Source organism: Talpa occidentalis, unplaced genomic scaffold (genome assembly GCF_014898055.3).
Source record: "Talpa occidentalis isolate TD23 unplaced genomic scaffold, MPIMG_talOcc4v2.1 talOcc4.3, whole genome shotgun sequence".
In the NCBI taxonomy this organism is placed as follows: domain Eukaryota; kingdom Metazoa; phylum Chordata; class Mammalia; order Eulipotyphla; family Talpidae; genus Talpa; species Talpa occidentalis.
The window spans coordinates 34,151,690-34,172,210 of record NW_023603184.1 but is presented as its reverse complement, the minus strand read 5'-3'; the positions used below and the strand labels follow the sequence as shown (position 1 = coordinate 34,172,210).

At 39.9% G+C, this 20,521-nt stretch overlaps 3 protein-coding genes across 3 annotated transcripts; 1 reads left to right on the top strand and 2 right to left on the bottom strand.

Annotated features, from left to right (window-relative positions):
- The first annotated feature begins 2,976 nt into the window (after window positions 1-2,976).
- On the top strand, window positions 2,977-3,965 carry LOC119254599 (olfactory receptor 10A4). Its single transcript, XM_037521702.2, has one exon. It carries the CDS (start codon window positions 2,994-2,996, stop codon window positions 3,939-3,941), a length of 948 nt encoding a protein of 315 aa, XP_037377599.1. The 5' UTR covers window positions 2,977-2,993; the 3' UTR covers window positions 3,942-3,965.
- Window positions 3,966-6,348: 2,383 nt separating this feature from the next.
- LOC119254958 (olfactory receptor 2D2) lies at window positions 6,349-7,302 on the bottom strand. Its single transcript, XM_037521986.1, has one exon. The coding sequence runs from the start codon at window positions 7,300-7,302 to the stop codon at window positions 6,349-6,351; it is 954 nt and encodes a 317-aa protein (XP_037377883.1).
- Window positions 7,303-14,248: 6,946 nt separating this feature from the next.
- LOC119254957 (olfactory receptor 2D2-like) lies at window positions 14,249-15,202 on the bottom strand. The gene has a single exon (XM_037521985.1). The coding sequence runs from the start codon at window positions 15,200-15,202 to the stop codon at window positions 14,249-14,251; it is 954 nt and encodes a 317-aa protein (XP_037377882.1).
- Window positions 15,203-20,521: the final 5,319 nt, after the last annotated feature.

The following is a 20,521-nucleotide window of genomic DNA, read 5'->3' as shown; positions in this document are numbered from 1 at the left end:
ACACTTGTAGCAGAATAAAGTTTGTGGGCCTTGAGAAAGCGAGATAAGGTTCCGTGTGGTCAGCATCCCTTTTAAGTCTTTGTGGCGGCTTCTGGTGGTCGTTATCTCTTGGCAGGCATTCGGCTTCTCTGCATCTTAGGGAGTTTGCTGTTCTCCCCCTGCGCGCATGGTTCCTTGCCCACGCCGGACCTCAGGGACCATGACAACAGCCATTAGCCCTGAAGGTCACTGCAGGGGGAGGTGCAGCACACCCCAAACCTCCCTTCCTCTGAGGGTTCTCTCTCCCTGTCTCTGATTACTTCTGTCATAACCAGACTTAACCCAACAGCTCTGTACTTGCCAGACCAGCAGTAAATCAGAACCCAAATTATACACCACCAATAACATCCTGACAACGACAACTGCTTTCAGGAAGTTACACGAAGCTCAGTTCTTCAAAACCTGCCCAGCAGCCTCCCCCTCTACTATTTCTTCCCTGCATAGTAAGGGTAAACACTTAGAAACTTGAAAAGGGAAGAGAAAGGTGAAAGGTACGAAAGCAACAGAAGAAAATAGAAAGGGGAGAGTTATTCAAGTAACAAGACAAATAAAGGAAACTAGAATTACAAGTATGAGGAGAAGGCAGAAGACATCACGGATTGTGCTTCCACTTTGTGTTTCCTGCAGCACGAGGGTCCTAAGAAGATGCAGGAGGGAACCAGCTCAGGGGAGAGGAGACCAGTGAGAGTGAAACAAGTGGGTCTCTCAGCTCTTCTCCTACCCTTGTGCATCCTCACTGCATCTAAGTCTGTGGAAATGACACGAGGCTGTATTGCTGATGTATGTGGGTGTTTGTCTGTGAGTTCCTTGTGAATGGATCTCCCTGTGCCTACATACTGTCTGTACAGATGTGTTCTGACTTATTTTCCATGCTCTCTTCATTATTCATTCAATAACAATTTGCCTGGCATCTGCATTGCTAGATGTGATGATTAAAAAGTTGAATAACACAACTTCTCCTCTCAAGGTGTACACCACCTAGAGCTTGAGATGGAGGAATAAAATGGTTATTCTAATATGAGGACTGGAAAATTGTTTCCCAGGTCTCCAGTGTTAGTAATATCTTGAAATGTTCTGTCCATCTCTAGAAATTTTACTGTTTTTTGCTCTCTCACCAACCCCCTATGCCAAACACTCTAGCTTGCCCTCACCTGTGACTTAAACTCTTTTACCTTCTCAGAGAGCAGGTGAAAATGTTCTTGAAGGATTAAATCCATGACTTGGAGTCAGCTGCCCCACATGTTGTCCTGATGCTAACACTTACTGGTTGCCCAACCTCGAAAAAATTATTAACCTTCTCTCTGCCTTGGGTCCTTGACTGTTGAGTAGCCTTCTTTAGTCCCTATATCTTCAGGTTGTTGTGAGACTTAAATAACATAATGCATCAAAACACTTAAGATAGTGTCTGGTACACAACAAATGTTAATTCTTACCATGAAAATGGGTAAGTTTTCATAGAAATGATGCCCAGGTTGAGTTGTTGGTTTTTGTTTGTTTATTTTTAACAAATAGAAATCAGCAAAAAATTTTAAAAAGCATTTCTCTTTGCTCTCTCTCTCCCTCATTCCTACACTCTGACCTTCTCTTATCTGCTCAGAACTCTACTCAAATATTCTCTTCTTGGTGAAACCTTTCCTGCCGCTCTCCCCTTCCCAAATGTCTATCTCTTTCTCCACAACTTTAATTATTCTCCCTTGATCTCATCACCATCTAACATGCTACATTCTATCTTCATAATTTGTTTATAATCTATATGCCCTTCTACAATGTGAATTCTGCCAGTGCAGAGATTTTTGTTTATTTACTAATATATCATCTTTGGTGTCTAGAACATAATAGATAATATTTATTAAATAGATAATTCATTTTTCTTACCAATTGAGATACAGGGCTCACAGTGAGGTGGGTAATGGGTTGGATAAAAAGTAGACTTTGGAAGGTAGATGTAGCATTATATCATAATAATTATAATGGTTAGAATTTATTGAGCATTTATTATGTAACAATCACCACACTACATGCTTTAGATTTGTGCCTTCTTTTAAATTTCTAATCATCTGGAAGAATTTCATGGTCCCAATTTTGAAGCTTAGCTATTGATGTAATAAACTTTGTTTTTCACAAAATGTAATGTTAGTCACATCTGCATGTTTGAGTTTTTAACATTTAAAACTTGAGCTTCATATTTCTGGAGAATTAAGACACAGGTCAACTAATAGAAGCTAGTGAGAGGATTTATTCATAATACACATAGATTGTCTCTGTAGTCTGATGCTCTCTTGAATCTGTGTTCCCTTTATTTGATCACAAAAGCCACAATGAGAACATTTTGCCTGGGGATCAAAATACACCACAGTTTCTATTACATTGTATGTCTTCTTATTTAAATTGTAACTGAGCTAGTTTAGAAATGGACATTCCTCCAGTACACCAAAATCTTCCCACTATGGGCTACTTAAGACTGGAACACATTCAAGTCCCTCAGGGATCACTGGTAAATGTTGATTTACATTCCTTGATTCCCTCCTTCTCACCCTTTCACTTGCAGAAAACATACCTGACTAATCTCACTGTCTCTCTCTGTGCATCAAGATTCCTCTCTTTAGAAATGGTTGGCCTGCCTTCTTTTCCAGCACCACTGACTGTGGAGAGATTGGGAGGAACACAGAAGTGAAGTTGTGGTTTTGACAATACTGTATAATGCAAGAAAAATTCAGGAGATGTATGGATATATACGGTTTGCTTTTGTTCAGTCTGGAAAAAAAAAACCAGCAGTCTACAAAAAATTGTGAATTCAATAGTATCTTGCTCTTCACATCTTGGAAAGTCAGATCTTCAGTAACCACAACAAGAAAGGTAGAGAATGCAGCCATAGAAGTCTCCCTTCCTAAATGTATAATAGAGATCTAAATAATATATGAACACTTCTGCCTAATAAAATCCTGGGTAGAAGAATGATGTGGGGAAACTGGACAATTGTCAATGAGTTTGTTCTTGAGAGCTTCTCAGCCTTGTCCTCTGAACTACAAGCCCTACTGTTTTTCCTTTTTTTGACCATTTACCTGGTTACCCTAATGGGCAATGTCCTCATTATCCTGATAACTACAGTTGACTCTGCCCTACAAAGTCCTATGTACTTCTTCCTCAGGAACTTGTCCTTCCTGGAGATAGGTTTCAACTTGGTCATTGTGCCTAAGATGCTGGGGACCTTGATCATACAAGATGCAACCATCTCCTTCCTTGGTTGTGCCACTCAAATGTATTTCTTCTTCTTCTTTGGGGCTGCTGAGTGTTGCCTCCTGGCCACAATGGCATATGACCGCTATGTGGCCATCTGTGACCCTTTGCGTTATCCGGTCATCATGGACCGCAAGGCCTGTGCCCAGCTAGCAGCTGCCTCTTGGTTTTCAGGGTTTCCAGTGGCCACTGTGCAAACCACATGGATTTTCAGCTTTCCTTTTTGTGGTGCCAACAGGATAAACCACTTCTTCTGTGACAGCCCCCCTATCATTGCCCTGGTCTGCGCTGATACCTCTCTATTTGAACTGGAGGCTCTGACAGCCACTGTTCTATTCATCCTATTCCCTTTTTTGCTGATCCTGGGATCCTATATCAGCATCCTCTCCACCATCTTCAGGATGCCCTCAACTGAGGGGAAACACAAGGCCTTCTCCACCTGTTCCTCTCACCTCCTGGTGGTCTCCCTTTTTTATAGCACTGCCATCCTTACATACTTCCGACCCAGGTCCAGCACCTCTCCTGAAGGCAAGAAGTTGCTGTCACTCTCCTACACTGTAGTGACACCCATGCTGAACCCCATCATCTACAGCTTAAGGAACAGTGAAGTGAAGTCTGCACTGAAGCGGGTCATCCACCGGGCCCTCGGGCCTCAGAAACTATGACTGACTTAGATGGAAGCTGAAAGGGTAGAATGCAAAGACAAAAGGAAAAAAGCAAATTTTGCATATGGATTTTTATCTTGACTCTTTCCATGAGTATATCCACTGGGGTTTGGGCTTTCTATTTTCTGAATAGAAGAGCAGGTGTGGTGAAAGAAAGAACTACATGGGCCCCCTACTCTATGGGGCTGTGGTAGCAATGAATCTGGGGATATTGCCAGTTTACATATATTAGGAACCTATTGGAAGGTTGATAATGTTGCTGCAATATGCCTGTTTTGTTGTTTGGTTTAACCTTTCTTGAAATTCTTTATCCATTCCATTTTATAATCTTCTGCTTTACTTTCTTCTGTTTATCCCAAAACTCTACCTGGAACTTGCAAAAATCCTTTTGTTTATGAGGGAAATTAATTAACATAGTATAAACATTAGAACTTTGTTTCATTTCTCACTCATTTTTTCAACTAATTTTAAGTTTGAAATCAAAATTTCAACGAATTTTTATTTAGCCCTCACATGTGGTAAGATAAGAAGACACCTTGGTGAACAAGCACACATTTCTCGCCTCATAGAATTTATATTCCAGTGAGAAAGAGAAAGAATAAAAAGATACTTAAAACTTCCCAGGGCTATATGGAACATGGATGTTTTGAGGAGTTCTTCCTCTCCTACTCTTATTGCTCTGTGTCTCATCTGGAAGACCACTCTACTCTGACCCGCAAACTTCATTTCAAATTACCTGCCTTGGACATGAGCGTTGCTTGAAAGAAAGGGTGTGAAGGAATCGTTCAGCTTGCTTATCATCCAGTCAGTGTAGCAGTCCCTCTATAATTTTGTCTGGTGAACATAGTCCAACTCTTGACTAATCCATAAAAAAAGAATTGGAACATGAGTATCATAGCTTTGTATAAACTATTCACAATAATTTATTGATGATTATCAGAATAAAAAAGCATGTTCTTTCCACAAACCCTGTAAAGAACTCTAACTCTGCCTGCCATTGAGATACCAGGATGAACTCAATATCCCAAATAAGAAATACATGAATTCTCATGGAACAAAGACTCCAGAAAGGCAACATAATATGAGTTTCTCTGATATCTTTTTGCTACTTGACTAATGTCTTCTGGCTTTTCAGGGTTTGTTTTTTTGCCTTGAAATGATTGAATATTTTATAGAAGATTTAGTCATGGACAATGCTTCACGACTTATTGCTATTCCCTTGGAATATACTGAAACCCCACATGAAACTGTCTTCTGAGGCTTTCATCACCAAAGGACTGGTGATAAAAAATTAAAATGGGGGAGTAGGGAGAAATTGTTAAGAGGTAACAGTGAGGTTCAAACTGAGCCAAGAGGGAAGCTCATAGTGAAGGTCAAGTTTTATTTTTTCCAGCCCCTGCCATATTACCAGACCCCACTGTCCATGCCATCAAGTATTACAAGTCCTTGCATGCAATTAACTTGACTTCCTGAATGGGGTGCTGCTGGGAATGAGCTGCAAAACCCAGTAGTCAAGTTAGAATTTCAATACACATATAGCATATCTGGTTCTCTCCTATTTTCTTCTGGCTTCCACATATACCTGCTGTCTGCTCAGCTGGTGCCAGTATGATCATCCTGCATGGCCATGGCTTCATGGCACTGCAATGTTGCAGGGGAGTGTGGGGCAGGCAAGCATGAATGGCTGAGAGCAGGGCCTTGGACTCAGTTCTTGCTACAGAACTCACCCAATAAAAATTTCTCTCTCCTGCTCTCTTGTCTCCTCCTCCATGCACAGCCCTCTCTTTCCACCCTCCTCCCAACTCTGTCCCTCTTTCTCTCTTTCCCTCCCACCTCCTTTATATTCCCAATGTAAATAAATCCTATTTTTTTTGTTTGTTTCTGACTATGGGTCCCAGATAGTTAAGCATATGGGTAGGGACTCAAACTGGGTAATCTCCAGTCCTCCAGGTTTGCCCCATTTCATAAGGCAACACACACGTAGAATCTAGCTCACAGTAAGTGATTACTGAATGCTTACACATTTTTAATTACTTGATAATGAAAAGAAATTAATTGATTCTAAAAGAAATAATGAAGTTGGTTAGGATCAAGGGTAGATAGGTAGATATAATGATTAAAAAAAAGATAGATTTTACAGGTTGCAGGGCTTATAAAATATAAACATTTCTCAGGGTATATCTTAACTCTTAGGTATCAAAGGACCAAGCACAAGGAAGCAGACCCCCCTTCAATTACTGAATTGAATTCCAGGAATTATCTTCAACAGCTGCTGTCCTCCTTACACAAAGGAGTGATGGATGAGAGGTGGAGGATGGATCCACAATAAGGCCAAGAATGAGATCTGACCATACTCCAGTCTTGCTGAGGGAGCTCCTCAGTCTTCGAAGGGAGAGCCAGGAGGGAATCACTGCCGGTGCAAGCTTCCAAGCCTGCATGGGAAATTCTTTGTGGTTACTTTCCTCAGAGCTCCCTTCACATCCTTATTCCTGAGGCTGTATATGAGGGGGTTAAGCATAGGGGTCACCATTGCATAGAAGACGGACACAAGTTTTTCCTGTTCTTTGGATGATTTTGGTGTCATATAGGTAACAATTGCAGACCCATAAAAGAGGATGACCACAATAAGGTGGGAACCACAGGTAGAGAACGCCTTGAGTCTCCCTGCAGCTGATTTCATCCTGATCACAGTCACTATGATGTGGCCATAGGATACCAGGATTAGGGAAACAGGTATGAGGAGAATCACAACCCCCATGAGGAAAATAACCATCTCTGTGGTGTGGATGTCTGTCGACGCCAGGGTCAACAGTGCAGGGGCCTCACAAAAGAAATGGGAGATACTGTTGCTGCCTCGGTAGGGCAGTCTCAGTGTGAAGGTGGTGTCCACCACGGACACCAGCATGCCACTGGCCCATGACCCTGCAGCCAGCTGGACGCACACCCTCCAAGTCATGATGCTGGGGTACTGCAAGGGCTTGCAGATGGCCACATACCGGTCATAGGACATCACTGCCAGAAGGGCACACTGAGTGCACCCAAAAATGAGGAAGAGCAGAAGCTGAGCTGCACAACGTGGGAAGGAAATTACCTTCCTCCTGGAGAGCAGGTGGGCTAGGGCCTGAGGAACGATGTTGGTAGAGAAACAGAGGTCAGCCAGAGATAAGTTACAGAGGAAGAAATACATGGGTGTGTGAAGCCGGGAGTCCATCTGCACAAGAGTCATGAGAAGCAGATTCCCAAGCACTGTGACCAGGTAGACACCCAAGAACAAGATGAACAGCAGCTGCTGGGTGTAGGGGTCATCTGAGAGTCCCAGGAGGAGGAATTCTGTCACCTGTGTCTGATTGGTCTGGCTCATACTTTGTCTCTCCTTTCAGAAAAGAAATCACTGTAGGCTAAAGGTGGGTGTGTATAACCTATAAAATGAGAGTTCAATGTTAGATGACTTACAAATCACAGCCCATCACTACCAGTCACTTAAGGAACCCTCTTAAGAAGGTTTTTAGAATAAGAGGGGGTGCAATTGTATGGGGAATATAACCAAAATGAAAATGCATACATTGTGCAAAGATGAAAAAGATGTAAGAATTATATAAAATAAAATATTTAATTAAAAAAAGAAGGTTTTTAGAACATTACCATGCTCTTTAGTTGGAACAATTCCAATGCTGAAAAACAATAATTGATAAGATGGTATATTCATTTCTAGAGTCTTCTGGCAAGGGAATTGTAGATCAAAAGAATCATCTTTTATTGTGTATATTATACTTTTAATAATGGAAAAGTAGATTCAATTCTTTTATGAACTCTCACCTTTTAATTTCACTTGATTATCATCTAAAACCCTTGAGACCTCTACTACTCTTGACTACTCTTGCCATACCTCCCCCATCTCATGATGGTGTGTGGTTTTTTTAAAATTCTTTGGATGTAAAAGTGAACCTGATGTGTCCTCTCTGAAAGGCACTCACTAAAGTAATATAAATCAAGAAGAGGCAAAATACCTTTCAGAACTGACATTTTTTAGAGAAAAGAACTTATTTTGAGGAGCTGGGATTTCAAGGTTAAGTGGGGTGTGCACCACTATCTCTTTAGCAGCTGGAACTCCCAAATATCAATCTTGATGGACAGTGAACTTCCAAATAGCAGGCCCATCATGACAATCTACTATCCATGTAAGCCACCAGCTTGACTACATTTCTCTGTTCAAATGACACAGCACTATTCTGCCAGTTCCTACCCAGTGTCTCTCACTGCTTTGCATTCTGTCTACACTGCTCAGGGATTAAAAAGTCCTTTGAAAACTGTGTTTGCATTTTTCATTTTATGTGCTTAATTTGACATAGCTGAGCCTTATTCAATAAATTATCATTGATTAAATAAATAAAACAATTTGATCACATAATTTACTTGAGTTGTTTTAGAAACCTTCCAGTATCCCTAGGTAGATTTACAAGAATTTGGAAGCAATGATAATATTTTATGGAGCAATTCTCAAAAAGTAGGGAAAGAAATTTCAATTTAAATTCTAAGATTTAAGGTCCTATACAATATTTGGTCTAGCAACCCTTTATCTGTCTGGAAAGGTATTTCATAACAATATTTTAAATACATCAACTACAAAGTATAGCATTTTCAATTATCAAAATAATTTTAAAAAACAAATGCAGAGTATTATAACACTCATTTTTGACACATTAAACATGCAGTTGTTGCAGCAGGGCTAATAGCCACTTGATTTCAAAACTGAGCTTCAACAACAATATGATATAAAAATACTTCTGATATATTGGTGATAAAGTCATGGATACTGCTAATGCTGCTTTGAGTGACTGGCTACATTCAAATAAGAAGGCAAATTTAAATTTCAGTTAGACTCAGTAAAAATGAATTAGTGTGAATCTAAATTAAAGAACCAATTGAAATCTAAGATAAAACACAGGAGCTAAAGGAATTCCTGGTAGATTCCATCTGATAATGGCATCTGAACTATCTGGATGGGCTTGCAAGTCAAAATTTTGAGAGTTCAATTCATTGTTGAAATAAAAAAATGAACAATTAAAACATTAATATGAAGAATCTCATTTCTGCTTAAGGATCACCTTGGCTGCCTTACCTATGACCTCCCCTTAGCCCAGTTATTTTCCCTGCCACATGAATAGGAGACCCTGCATTTTTAGATCCCACTGGGGTTTGCTCAGCACAGACTATTAAAATGAATGCCCAGAGAGCAGAGCAAAATTTGACATCTCAAATGTCTGTTTTTGACATGAGGATTATTTTGGGCTGATTACTTTGAAGAGAAGCAGAAAAGTTCTAAAAACCACAAAGATACAACCTTTTGTGAAAGATACAACCTTTTGTGTCTCTCTCTGTCAGAGAAAGTAGAGGCTAAAATCTCTAAAAATGCTTATCAGTGGAGGAGATAGCAAATCCCATCTGCATAACCATCATAACATTATTTACTGTGACTTTTCAGATAACTTCCCTTAATTTCCTTCTACCCCACCCCCAAGTCTTTTAGTTTTAAGATGTTATTAAGGGGGTGGCCTTGGGCTATTTGGTTTCTCTCCTGTATACAGGAGAGAAAGCTTTGTTTTTCTCTTGTTAATCTTTTATTATGGGGGTGCCTAAGCCAAGACCAAAGGATGGTAAAGGAAAAATTATTTTTCTTCTCCTATGCTTATTACATAGACTACAGCCACTTCCATTGAACATCCATTACACTTTAAATATTCAATTACTGTGTCTTCTGAGCAAATATTATACTAAACCTATTGCATGTTTCAGTGATTAGCTTAATGCAAAGGTAAATACAAGATGTTGCTGTTTCTATGCCTTCTTTGTCTGACCAATGACAACAGGATTATTTCCAGGATTGCATATAGGTGAAATATTATTCAGGAACACTCTTCTCTGCTCACACATTTTCCCCATCATCTGCTCCCACCCACCCCACCCCCTTACACACACACACACACACACACACATTCTCAAACACCTAATTTGACCTGGGTGTGCAAGCACATCGACAGAATCACATACTTACCTCCATCATAGCTCTTAACCAATTACATTCAATTTACTTTCTTTCTTAATAGGTGTAAGATGTTCCCGGACAGAAGTGACATCTGACTCATCTTTTTGCACAGTGAATGAGATAAAACCTGCCAGAGTAAGTGTCCAGCACATATTCTTTGTTCTTCTCAACTGAGAGCAGGAGACTAGGGGTGAGTGTGAATCAGGGGTTACCTGTGACCTGTCAGTTGCTAGGAGCACCCCGACCCTGGGCATACAGCATTAGAAGGCAACACCCCTGCTCTCCCCTGATGTCAGTTTAAAATCTTGTTATTTTCTCATGCAAATGTGAGGTGGAAATGCTCCCCCAGGTGACTGTGAATCTGCATTCAGGTCAGGGAGCTTTTCTGAAAAAATCATGTTTACTACCAAGCTCACTTTGATCTTACTCTGCCTTTTCCCCTGATTCAACATCAACTTGTAAATTCATTTATCTAAATATGGCATCTACTGCTGGGTCTGAAACAGGATTACAAAGTCACATAACCAGGAATTGTGTAATGTGATATATTTTTTGGAAGAGGCTACCAAGGAAAACCATAAAAACTAAGAGAAATTTCAACCATGATTCCAAGTTCTTTTTTGCCAAAAATCACCTCTTCCCTACTCTCCATGCCCACTTACTGCCTTTCAAGCAAACTCAACAGAGACACAGAATATCCACCCAAACGATTAATATCAACTCCATGGAAACCCTGTTATGTCTCCTTCAGCAAGGAGCAGAATCTTCTTCTCAGGCAGACTCATGCTGTAATCGCGGCTTTAGATCCAATGGGAACAAGCCTTGGCTGGATCTGTTATAGGTTTACCCCTAAGAGTCAGATTGTTGGACAATAGTAGCTGAATTTTAAAAACAACATCTGAAAAATTGAATACAATCACTACTACTGTATGCCAGGTCATTCTTTCTTCCTTGAACCTGTGCCTTCTCTTTTTCTTTCTCTCTAATAATCCAATCAACATGTGCTCATCTGAGAAAAAAAGATCAAATTTGTCAGAGCCAGTAAGGACACTCCACTCTCGGTGAGACCACTACAGATGCCCTGGCTGCAGAATGGGCAGAGACAAAGCTCTGGGCATCTTGTCACCTAATTAAAGTGCTCGATAAAACCTGCAAAGTCCAGATCAAGACCAAGGCAGGAGGGAGAATCCCCACGCTTCCCAAGTCCTCCTGCTCTATCTAGAAGTCTTATCATTGACCTCAGGGCACACAGTTCAGCAATCCTTTGGCTTAAATGAGGTGAACAGGGGGATCCTAAGAGCAGCCTCTGGAGCTGCCTAAGTGCCCAGGAGAATTCTGAATCATTAGGGTGGATCCTGTGCTCTGTTTCCTCTCTGAATGTTCCCAAGTGATTCCAAGGTAAAGGACAGAAAACAACATTTTAAAGATGTAACTCACTGTCCTCTTGTGTTTATGCAGGTACTACTTTTTTCCTTTTTTCTAATAAACCTAAATTTTGCAAATGCAGTCTTTGCCTGTTTTGTCTGTGCAAAAGCCTTTTTTTCTTTTTTTTTTTTAATTTTATTTTTATATTCCCCATACAATTGCAACCCCCTTATTTTGACCCCAAACCCTCCTTTCCTGGCCCCCCTCCATAGTGTGTCTCTGGTTCATAGTTATTTGTTGATTTTGATTTTTTCTTTCTTATAGTTATTCTTCTTCCTGGTCCCTTATTTAGGTTTTTTAGATTCCTGCTATGAGTGAGACCATCTGGTATTTTTCTTTTTCTTTCTGGCTTATTTCGCTGAGCATGATCCCGTCCAGCTCCATCCATGTTGCTGCAAATTACATGTATTTATCTTTTTTGAATGCTGAGTAATATTCCATGGTGTATATGTACCACATCTTCTTGATCCAGTCATCTATTTTGGGGCATTTAAGTTGTTTCCAAAGCTTAGCTATTGTAAATAGTGCTGCAATAAACATAGGGGTGCAGGTGCTCTTTGGAATTAATGTTTCTGTGTCCTTTGGGTAAATATCTAGGAGTGGAATTGCTGGATCATATAGAATCTCTGTCTTTAGTAGGTTGAGGAATCTCCACACAGGCTTCCATAATGGTTTGACCAGTTTGCACTATGCAAAAGTCTTTATCCTTAGCAAACTTGCCTGTGCCACTGAGCAGGATACTCTTTCAAAATCTTTCTCAGAGGGACCCAAGGACCCCACTCACCAAATCCCAACATCTAAACCCCAACAGTGTTTAGTAAATGAAACCAGACACAAAAAGAAATACATACTGTAGGATTCCATTTATTTGAAGTTCAAGAAAAAGCAATGAATTTATGTATCTCTAGAATTTCAAATAATAGTTACCCTCAAGGGATGTTAATTTAGAGTTGACTGGGAATTTTCTGATGTGCTGAGAATGCTCTACGTTCTCATCTGCATCATGGTTACATAGAGGGATACTCATATCATATACCTTGAACTTAAGATTGGTGCATATACCTCATTGAAATAGAACAAGAGAGAAAATAAAGTTCAGCATTTAGTTTAAGCTACTGGGATGCGGTGGGAAGAGCAAAGAAACAGAGCAAATCCAAAGTACAAACAGGGAAATAAAAAGATAAAAGAAGCAATCAATGAAAGACAACAAAATACAAGTATGGTAAGATTAACAATATCCCAAACTAGTTCTTTGTAAAGATTGCTAAAATAACCAAACTCTGTCAAAAATGATGGTTAAGAGAGCAAATAGTGAAGGAGAAGAATCCAAGGGGCCATTGCTCCAAAGAAATACTCGCTCCAAAGAAAGCATAGAAAATACTGTCAGAATAAACCTTACACGAACTCTGGAAAACAATCCAAAGTTTACAGCTGAATATTGCACATGGATGTTTAATAAACGGAAAAAAGACAACGAAAGCCAAGTAGGAGAGTTTTGTGTTTTTTAACTTATTCTTAACAAAGTAGTAAAAAGACTACCCAAGGAACTGAAGAAAATATTTAAATTATGTCAGCTGATGAGGGCCTAGTACCCAGAATATATAAAGAACATGTCACTCGAGAACCAAAAATTTTTAAATGGGCAAAGGACTTGCACAGGCATGTCTTCAAAGATATACACAAATGGCTAACAAGCACAGGAAAGACACTGGGCATCCTTAGACACTAGGAAATACAAATTAAAACCACAGTGAGATACCACTGATACCCACAAGGATATCCACAATTTTAAGTGGAAAGAAAGAAAGGAGAAAGAAAATGGAAAGCAAAGAAAGAAAGGGAAAAGAGCAAATATTGATCAGGATATAGAATCACTGAACATCCATACATTGCTACTGAAATTGTAAAATGGTGTTGCCACTATGAAGAACACCTTGGTAGTTCCTAAGCAAGGTAAGTAGAGAATTACCACATGACCTGCGTTTGCATTCTTGTGTATATACCCAAGAGAATTGAAAATAAGTTTTGAAATAAAAACTTGTACATGAATGTTCATAGCAACATTATTCACAATAGCTTAAAGGTGGACACAACCCAATGTCCATTATCAGAGGAATGAATAAACATAGTATTCAGGCACCTGGAAGACAGATGAGGGACATAAAGTTTGAGAGCAGAAACTTGGACTCAGCTCCTGCCTCAGGGCCTCCTGCCACAGTGCTTACCTGTCACCATTCCCTCCCCTGCCTCTCCATTGCACTCTCACGCTCTCTGGCACGATCTCTCTCTTTCTGATGTAAGTGAATCCTTTTAATGTTGGTCTTCTCTCCGTGTCCTGCATTGACAAGTACATGGGTAATCAAAGGGGTAATCCCCAGGCCCCCAGGTTTGCCCCATTTCAAAAGGAAACACACAGGTAGCATCTAGCTCACAGTAAGTGATTATAGAATGCTTACACATCTTTTATTATTTGATAATAAAAAGAAATTCATTGATTCGAACAGAAATAATGAAGTTGGTTAGGATCAGGGGTAGATAGCGTGATTAAAAAAAAAGATAGATTTTACAGGTTGCAGGGCTTATAAAATATAAACATTTCTCAGGGTATATCTTAACTCTTAGGTATCAAAGGACCAAGCAGAAGGAGGCAGAGCCCCCTTCAATTACTGAATTGAATTCCAGGAATTATCTTCAACAGCTGCTGTCCTTCTCCTTACACAAAGGAGTGATGGATGAGAGGTGGAGAATGGATCCACAATAAAGCCAAGAATGAGATCTGACCATACTCCAGTCTTGCTGAGGGAGCTCCTCAGTCTTCGAAGGGAGAGCCAGGAGGGAATCACCGCCGGTGCAAGCTTCCAAGCCTGCATGGGAAATTCTTTGTGGTTACTTTCCTCAGAGCTCCCTTCACATCTTTGTTCTTCAGACTGTATATGAGGGGGTTAAGCATGGGGGTCACCATTGCATAGAACACGGACACAAGTTTTTCCTGTTCTTTGGAGGATTTTGGTGTCATGTAGGTGACAATTCCTGACCCATAAAAGAGGATGACCACGATAAGGTGGGAACCACAGGTAGAGAACGCCTTGAGTCTCCCTGCAGCCGATTTCATCCTGATCACAGTCACTATGATGTGGCCATAGGATACCAGAATTAGGGAAACAGGTATGAGGAGAATCACAACCCCCATGAGGAAAATAACCATCTCTGTAGTGTGGATGTCTGTCGACGCCAGGGTCAACAGTGCAGGGGCCTCACAAAAGAAATGGGAGATACTGTTGCTGCCTCGGTAGGGCAGTCTCAGCGTGAAGGTGGTATCCACCACAGACACCAGCATGCCACTGGCCCATGACCCTGCAGCCAGCTGGACGCACACCCTCCAAGTCATGATGCTGGGGTACTGCAAGGGCTTGCAGATGGCCACATACCGGTCATAGGACATCACTGCCAGAAGGGCACACTGAGTGCACCCAAAAATGAGGAAGAGCAGAAGCTGAGCTGCACAACGTGGGAAGGAAATTACCTTCCTCCTGGAGAGCAGGTGGGCTAGGGCCTGAGGAACGATGTTGGTAGAGAAACAGAGGTCAGCCAGAGATAAGTTGCAGAGGAAGAAATACATGGGTGTGTGAAGCCGGGAGTCCATCTGCACAAGAGTCATGAGAAGCAGATTCCCAAGCACTGTGACCAGGTAGACACCCAAGAACAAGATGAACAGCAGCTGCTGGGTGTAGGGGTCATCTGAGAGTCCCAGGAGGAGGAATTCTGTCACCTGTGTCTGATTGGTCTGGCTCATACTTTGTTTCTCCTTTCAGAAAAGAAATCACTGTAGGCTAAATGTGGGTGTGCATAATCTATAAAATGAGAGTTCAATGTTAGATGACTTATGAATCACAGCCAATCGCTACCAGTCACTTAAGGAACCCCCTTAAGAAGGTTTTTAGAATAAGAGGGGGTGCAAGTGTATGGGGAATATAACCGAAATGAAAATGCATACATTGTGCAAAGATGAAAAAGATGTAAGAATTATATAAAATAAAATATTTAATTAAAAAAAAGAAGGTTTTTAGAACATTACCATGCTCTTTAGTTGGAACAATTCCAATGCTGAAAAACAATAATTGATAAGATGGTATATTCATTTCTAGAGTCTTCTGGCAAGGGAATTGTAGATCAAAAGAATCATCTTTTATTGTGTATATTATACTTTTAATAATGGAAAAGTAGATTCAATTCCTTTATGAAGTCTCACCATTTAATTTCACTTGATTATCATCTAAAACCCTTGAGACCTCTACTACTCTTGACTACTCTTGTCATACTTCCCCCATCTCTTGATGGTGGTTTTGTTAATTCTTTGGATGTAAAAGTGAATCTGATGTCTTTCCTCTAAAAGGTACTCACTTAAGGAAATAGAAATCAAATAGAGCCAAAGTACCTTGCAGACATTACATTTTTGTTAGAGAGAATAACCTGTTTTAAGGAGTTGTGAAACCAATGTTAACTGGAGAGTGTACCATTATCTCATGTGCAATCCAATCCCCACCTTCAGCAGGAGATCCAAAATAATTTTAATGGGCATTGAACTTCCCAAGTAGCAAGACCATTATGGTAACCAATGGGTATCCATTTAAACCACCAGTTTGACTATTTTTCTCTGTTCAAAGGAAACAGCACTACACTGTCAACTCCAACCCATTTTCTCTCACTGTCTTGCATTCTTTCTATACTGCCAGAGATTAAAAACTCCTTTAAAAACTGTCTATGTCTTTTTCACTTTATGTTCTTAATTGACATAGCCCAGAGCTTTATTCAATAAATTATTGGTTAAATAAATAAAAACTATTTGATCACACGGTGTAGTTGAATTAAAAGCCTTCTAACAGTTTTAGGTAGATTTGCAAGAATTTTGGAGCAATAGTAAAATTTCATGGAATATTCCCAAAAAGGGGACAGAAATTTACTGTAAATTCTAAGGTTTAAGGTCCTATATGAGGTTTGGACTATTAACACTTTATCTGTCTGGAAAGGTTCTTCAAAACAATATTTTAAATACATCAACTACAAAGTATAGCATTTCCAATGAAATCATTAATAGCAAATAGGTTTATCAAAATAAGTGAAAAACAATTATGGAGTATTATAATACAGTTCTTTTTTTGTACTTTAAATTTTAAATTGTTCTGGCAGGGTCAATAACTACCAGATTTCAAAGTAGCCTGAGCTTCAGTAATAGTTTGAGATAACTTCAACAGCTACAATGTGATATAAAAATACTTCTTATCTATAAGTGGTAGTTTCAAGGATACTGCTAATGCTGCTTTGGGTGGTTGCCTACATTCAAATAAGGAAATTTTAAATTTCAGTTAGACTCAGTAAAAATGAAAGTGTCATTCACATCAAATTGAAGAAACAATTAAACTCCCAGTTAAAAACGTATGAGCTAAAGGAATTCCAGGAGATTCTCAAAAAGAGATCATCACACTCTCTGCAATCTGATAATGGAATTTTAGACATCAGATGGGTTTGTGAGTCAAAAATTTTGAGTTTAATTCATTGTTGAAATAAAAAATGAACAATTAAAACACTGTCTCCCTCCTTTGACTGTAGGTTATCATTCCAGTTATTTTCTCTGCCACATAAGTAGGAAACCATGCATTTTTTAAATCCTACTGATTTGCTCAGCATGGTCTCTTTATTCAAATATTTGCAAAATGTGACAGCTCAAAATACCTGTCTTTAGCATGAGGATTATTTTGGGCTAACTACTTTGAAGAATCAACAGAAAAGGTCCAAAACCCAAAAGCATACCTTTTGTGAAAGAAATTTCCATTCATAAGGAAATTTCCATTTGTAAATATGGCTCCCTCTGGTAGGGGAAATAGAGAATGACCAAACCTCTAAGCTTTTATTATAAGGGATGTCTCAACCAAGACCTGAGAATGGAAGAGGGAAAATTATTTTTCTTTCTCTATGCTTACTACACAGAGTAGCACCACTTCCTTTGAACAACCATTACACTTTAAATATTCAATTACTGTGTTTTCTGAGCAAATACTATACTTATTGCATGTTTCATTCCCCCATGCCTGTGTGGTCCTTGGAACATTATAGACTCACAGCAAATATTCATTTAATGAATGCATGCACTGGGCCAGTGAGTGTTCAATCAAGCTAACATAAAATTGATTCTAAAGGAAAATGTAACTTATTGTCAAAATAGCTGATATAAAAATAAATATTGAGAACACAGGCTACTTTAAGATAGGTGCATTTCTAACTCTCATCCATCTTGTGGAAGGTGTTAACTGTTTGGTCCTTAGAGTGTTAGGTTTCAGGTTCAGCTCAGGTCTGCTAGACTTATCTCTCCCCTACAATTCATACCCTTCCAGAGTAGAAATTGGTGCAACTGTAATGATCATGTCTAGATCTCAGAGAAAATGGTAAGTAAACCATGTTTCTCCATAAAGAGATATAGCCCTTAAAAGGAAACACTGTCAGAAATTCCTAAGGAATACCTCCAATCAGTGATTAGCTTAATGCAAAGGCAAATACAAGATATTGCAGTTCTCTATGCCTTCTTTATCTGACTAATTACAACATATTTTCCCCAGGATTCCATATAGGAGAAATATTACGCAGGACCACTCTTTTCTGCTCACAAATATTCCCCATTATCCACCCCCACCCACCCTAACCCCCTACACACATACACACACACACACACAAATACACATATTCTCAAACATCTAATATGCCCTGGATTTGCAGTACATGGACATCCTCACACACTTACCTCCATCATAGCTCTTAACCAATTACATTCAATTTACTTTCTTAATAGCTGTGAGATGTTCCCGGACAGGAATGACATCTGACTCATCTTTAAGCACAGCGAATGAGATAAAGCCTGCCAGAGTAAGTGTCCAGCGCATGTTCTTTGAACTGGTCTCAACTGAGCCAAAGCAGCAGGAAACTAGGGTGAGTGTGAATCAGGTGTCTCCTGTAACCTGTCAGGTGCTAGGAGCGCCCAACCTGTCAGGTGCTAGGAGCGCCCCGACCCTGGGCATACAGCATTAGAAGGCGAAACCCCTGATCTCCCCTGATGTCAGTTTAAAATCTTGTTATTTTCTCATGCAAATGTGAGGTGGAAATGCTCCCCCAGGTGACTGTGAATCTGCATTCAGGTCAGGGAGCTTTTCTGAAAAAATCATGTTTACTACCAAGCTCACTTTGATCTTACTCTGCCTTTTCCCCTGATTCAACATCAACTTGTAAATTCATTTATCTAAATATGGCATCTACTACTGGGTCTGAAACAGGATTACAAAGTCACATAACCAGGAATTGTCTAACATGACCTATTTTTTGGAAGAGGCTGCCAAGGAAAAACCATAAAAACCAAGAGAATGGGCTAAATTTCAGCCATGATTCCAAGTTCTTTTTTTACCAAAAATCACCTCTTCCCTACTCTCCTTACCCACTTACTATCTTCCAAGCAAACTCAACAGAGACACAGAATATCCACCCAAACGGTTAATACCAACTCCATGGAAATCCTCTTATGTCTCCTTCAGCAAGGAGCAGAATCTTCTTCTCAGGCAGACTCACGCTGTAATCGCGGCTTAGATCCAATGGGAACAAGCCTTGGCTGGATCTGTTATAGGTTTACCCCTAAGAGTCAGATTGTTGGACAATAGTAGCTGAATTTTAAAAACAACATCTAAAAAATTGAATACAAGTCTCTACAACTGTATGCCAGGTCATTCTTTCTTCCTTGAACCTGTGCCTTCTCTTTCTCTTTCTCTCTAATGATCCAATCAACACGTGCTCATCTGAGAAAAAAGATCAAATTTGTCAGAGCCAGTAAGGACACTCCACTCTCGGTGAGACCACTACAGATGCCCTGGCTGCAGAATGGGCAGAGACAAAGCTCTGGGCATCTTGTCACCTAGTTAAAGTGCTCGATAAAACCTGCAAAGTCCAGATCAAGGCCAAGGCAGGAGGGAGAATCCCCACACTTCCCAAGTCCTCCTGCTCTATCTAGAAGTCTTATCATTGACCTCAGGGCACACAGTTCAGCACTCCTTCAGCTTAAATGAGGTGAACAGGGCGATCCTAGGAGCAGCCTCTGGAGCTGCCTAAGTGCCCAGGAGAATTCTGAATCATTAGGGCAGATCCCGTACTCTGTTTCCTCCCTGAAGGTTCCCAAGAGGGGAAAGTGACTTCCATCCTATAACACTATAATTCCACTCCTGAGTATATACCATATAGAGACAAGAGTTTATATCCACCGCGAGTATGCAGAAGAAAGTTGACAACAGTCTTGTTGTTAGTAGCCAAAAATGAAAAAATATATAAATTTTCATGGACAATACATGAATAAAAACAAGAAAGTCTTGCACTGGAACACTATTGAATAATTAAGAATTAAGGAGCTAGGGCCTCCCTGGTGACCCAGGCGCTTGAGTGCCCCACTGTGAAGTTGTCTGCAGCCTCTGCAGTGCCAGTTCATTGCCTGCCGGCCGGCGAGGCTCCCACATGGTACAGCAGACCTCTCCTGTCTCACCTACTGCTCCCCTCAGCAGTGTGTTTCATCAGTCCGCCTGTTCTGTTCCTGGCTCTGTCTCTGGTGAATCCTTTCAACCTCACGCACATCTGGCCTATACCCGGGTTCTTGTATGGATAAATAAATAAATCTTAAAAAAAAAAAGAATTAAGGAGCTATTACTATATACACCACATGAATGAATATACAGAGTGATTTTGAGTAAATGAAACTAGACACATAAAGAAATACATACTGTAAGGTTTCATTTGTTTGAATTTCAAGAAAAATCAAAATTAATTTATATTTCGTAGAATGCCAAATAATATTTACCTTTGTGTGGGGTGGGGTGTTAATTTGGAGTTGACTGGGAACCTTTTTATGTGCTGAGAATGCTCTATATTCTCACCTATATTATGGTTACACAGACATATCCATATATAATATTTCTTAAATAAGATTGGTACATATAGGGTATGTTAGTAGCACCTCATTAAAATGCAGAGAAGAGGAAAAAAATAAATTTAGGTATCTCTTTTAAGCTGCTAGGGAGAATTGGGGCAGGAT

Excerpts from the sequence above, each read along its gene's own strand:
- LOC119254599 (XM_037521702.2), top strand. The coding sequence starts at position 2,994 with ATGATGTGGGGAAACTGGACAATTGTCAATGAGTTTGTTCTTGAGAGC.
- LOC119254958 (XM_037521986.1), bottom strand. The coding sequence starts at position 7,302 with ATGAGCCAGACCAATCAGACACAGGTGACAGAATTCCTCCTCCTGGGA.
- LOC119254957 (XM_037521985.1), bottom strand. The coding sequence starts at position 15,202 with ATGAGCCAGACCAATCAGACACAGGTGACAGAATTCCTCCTCCTGGGA.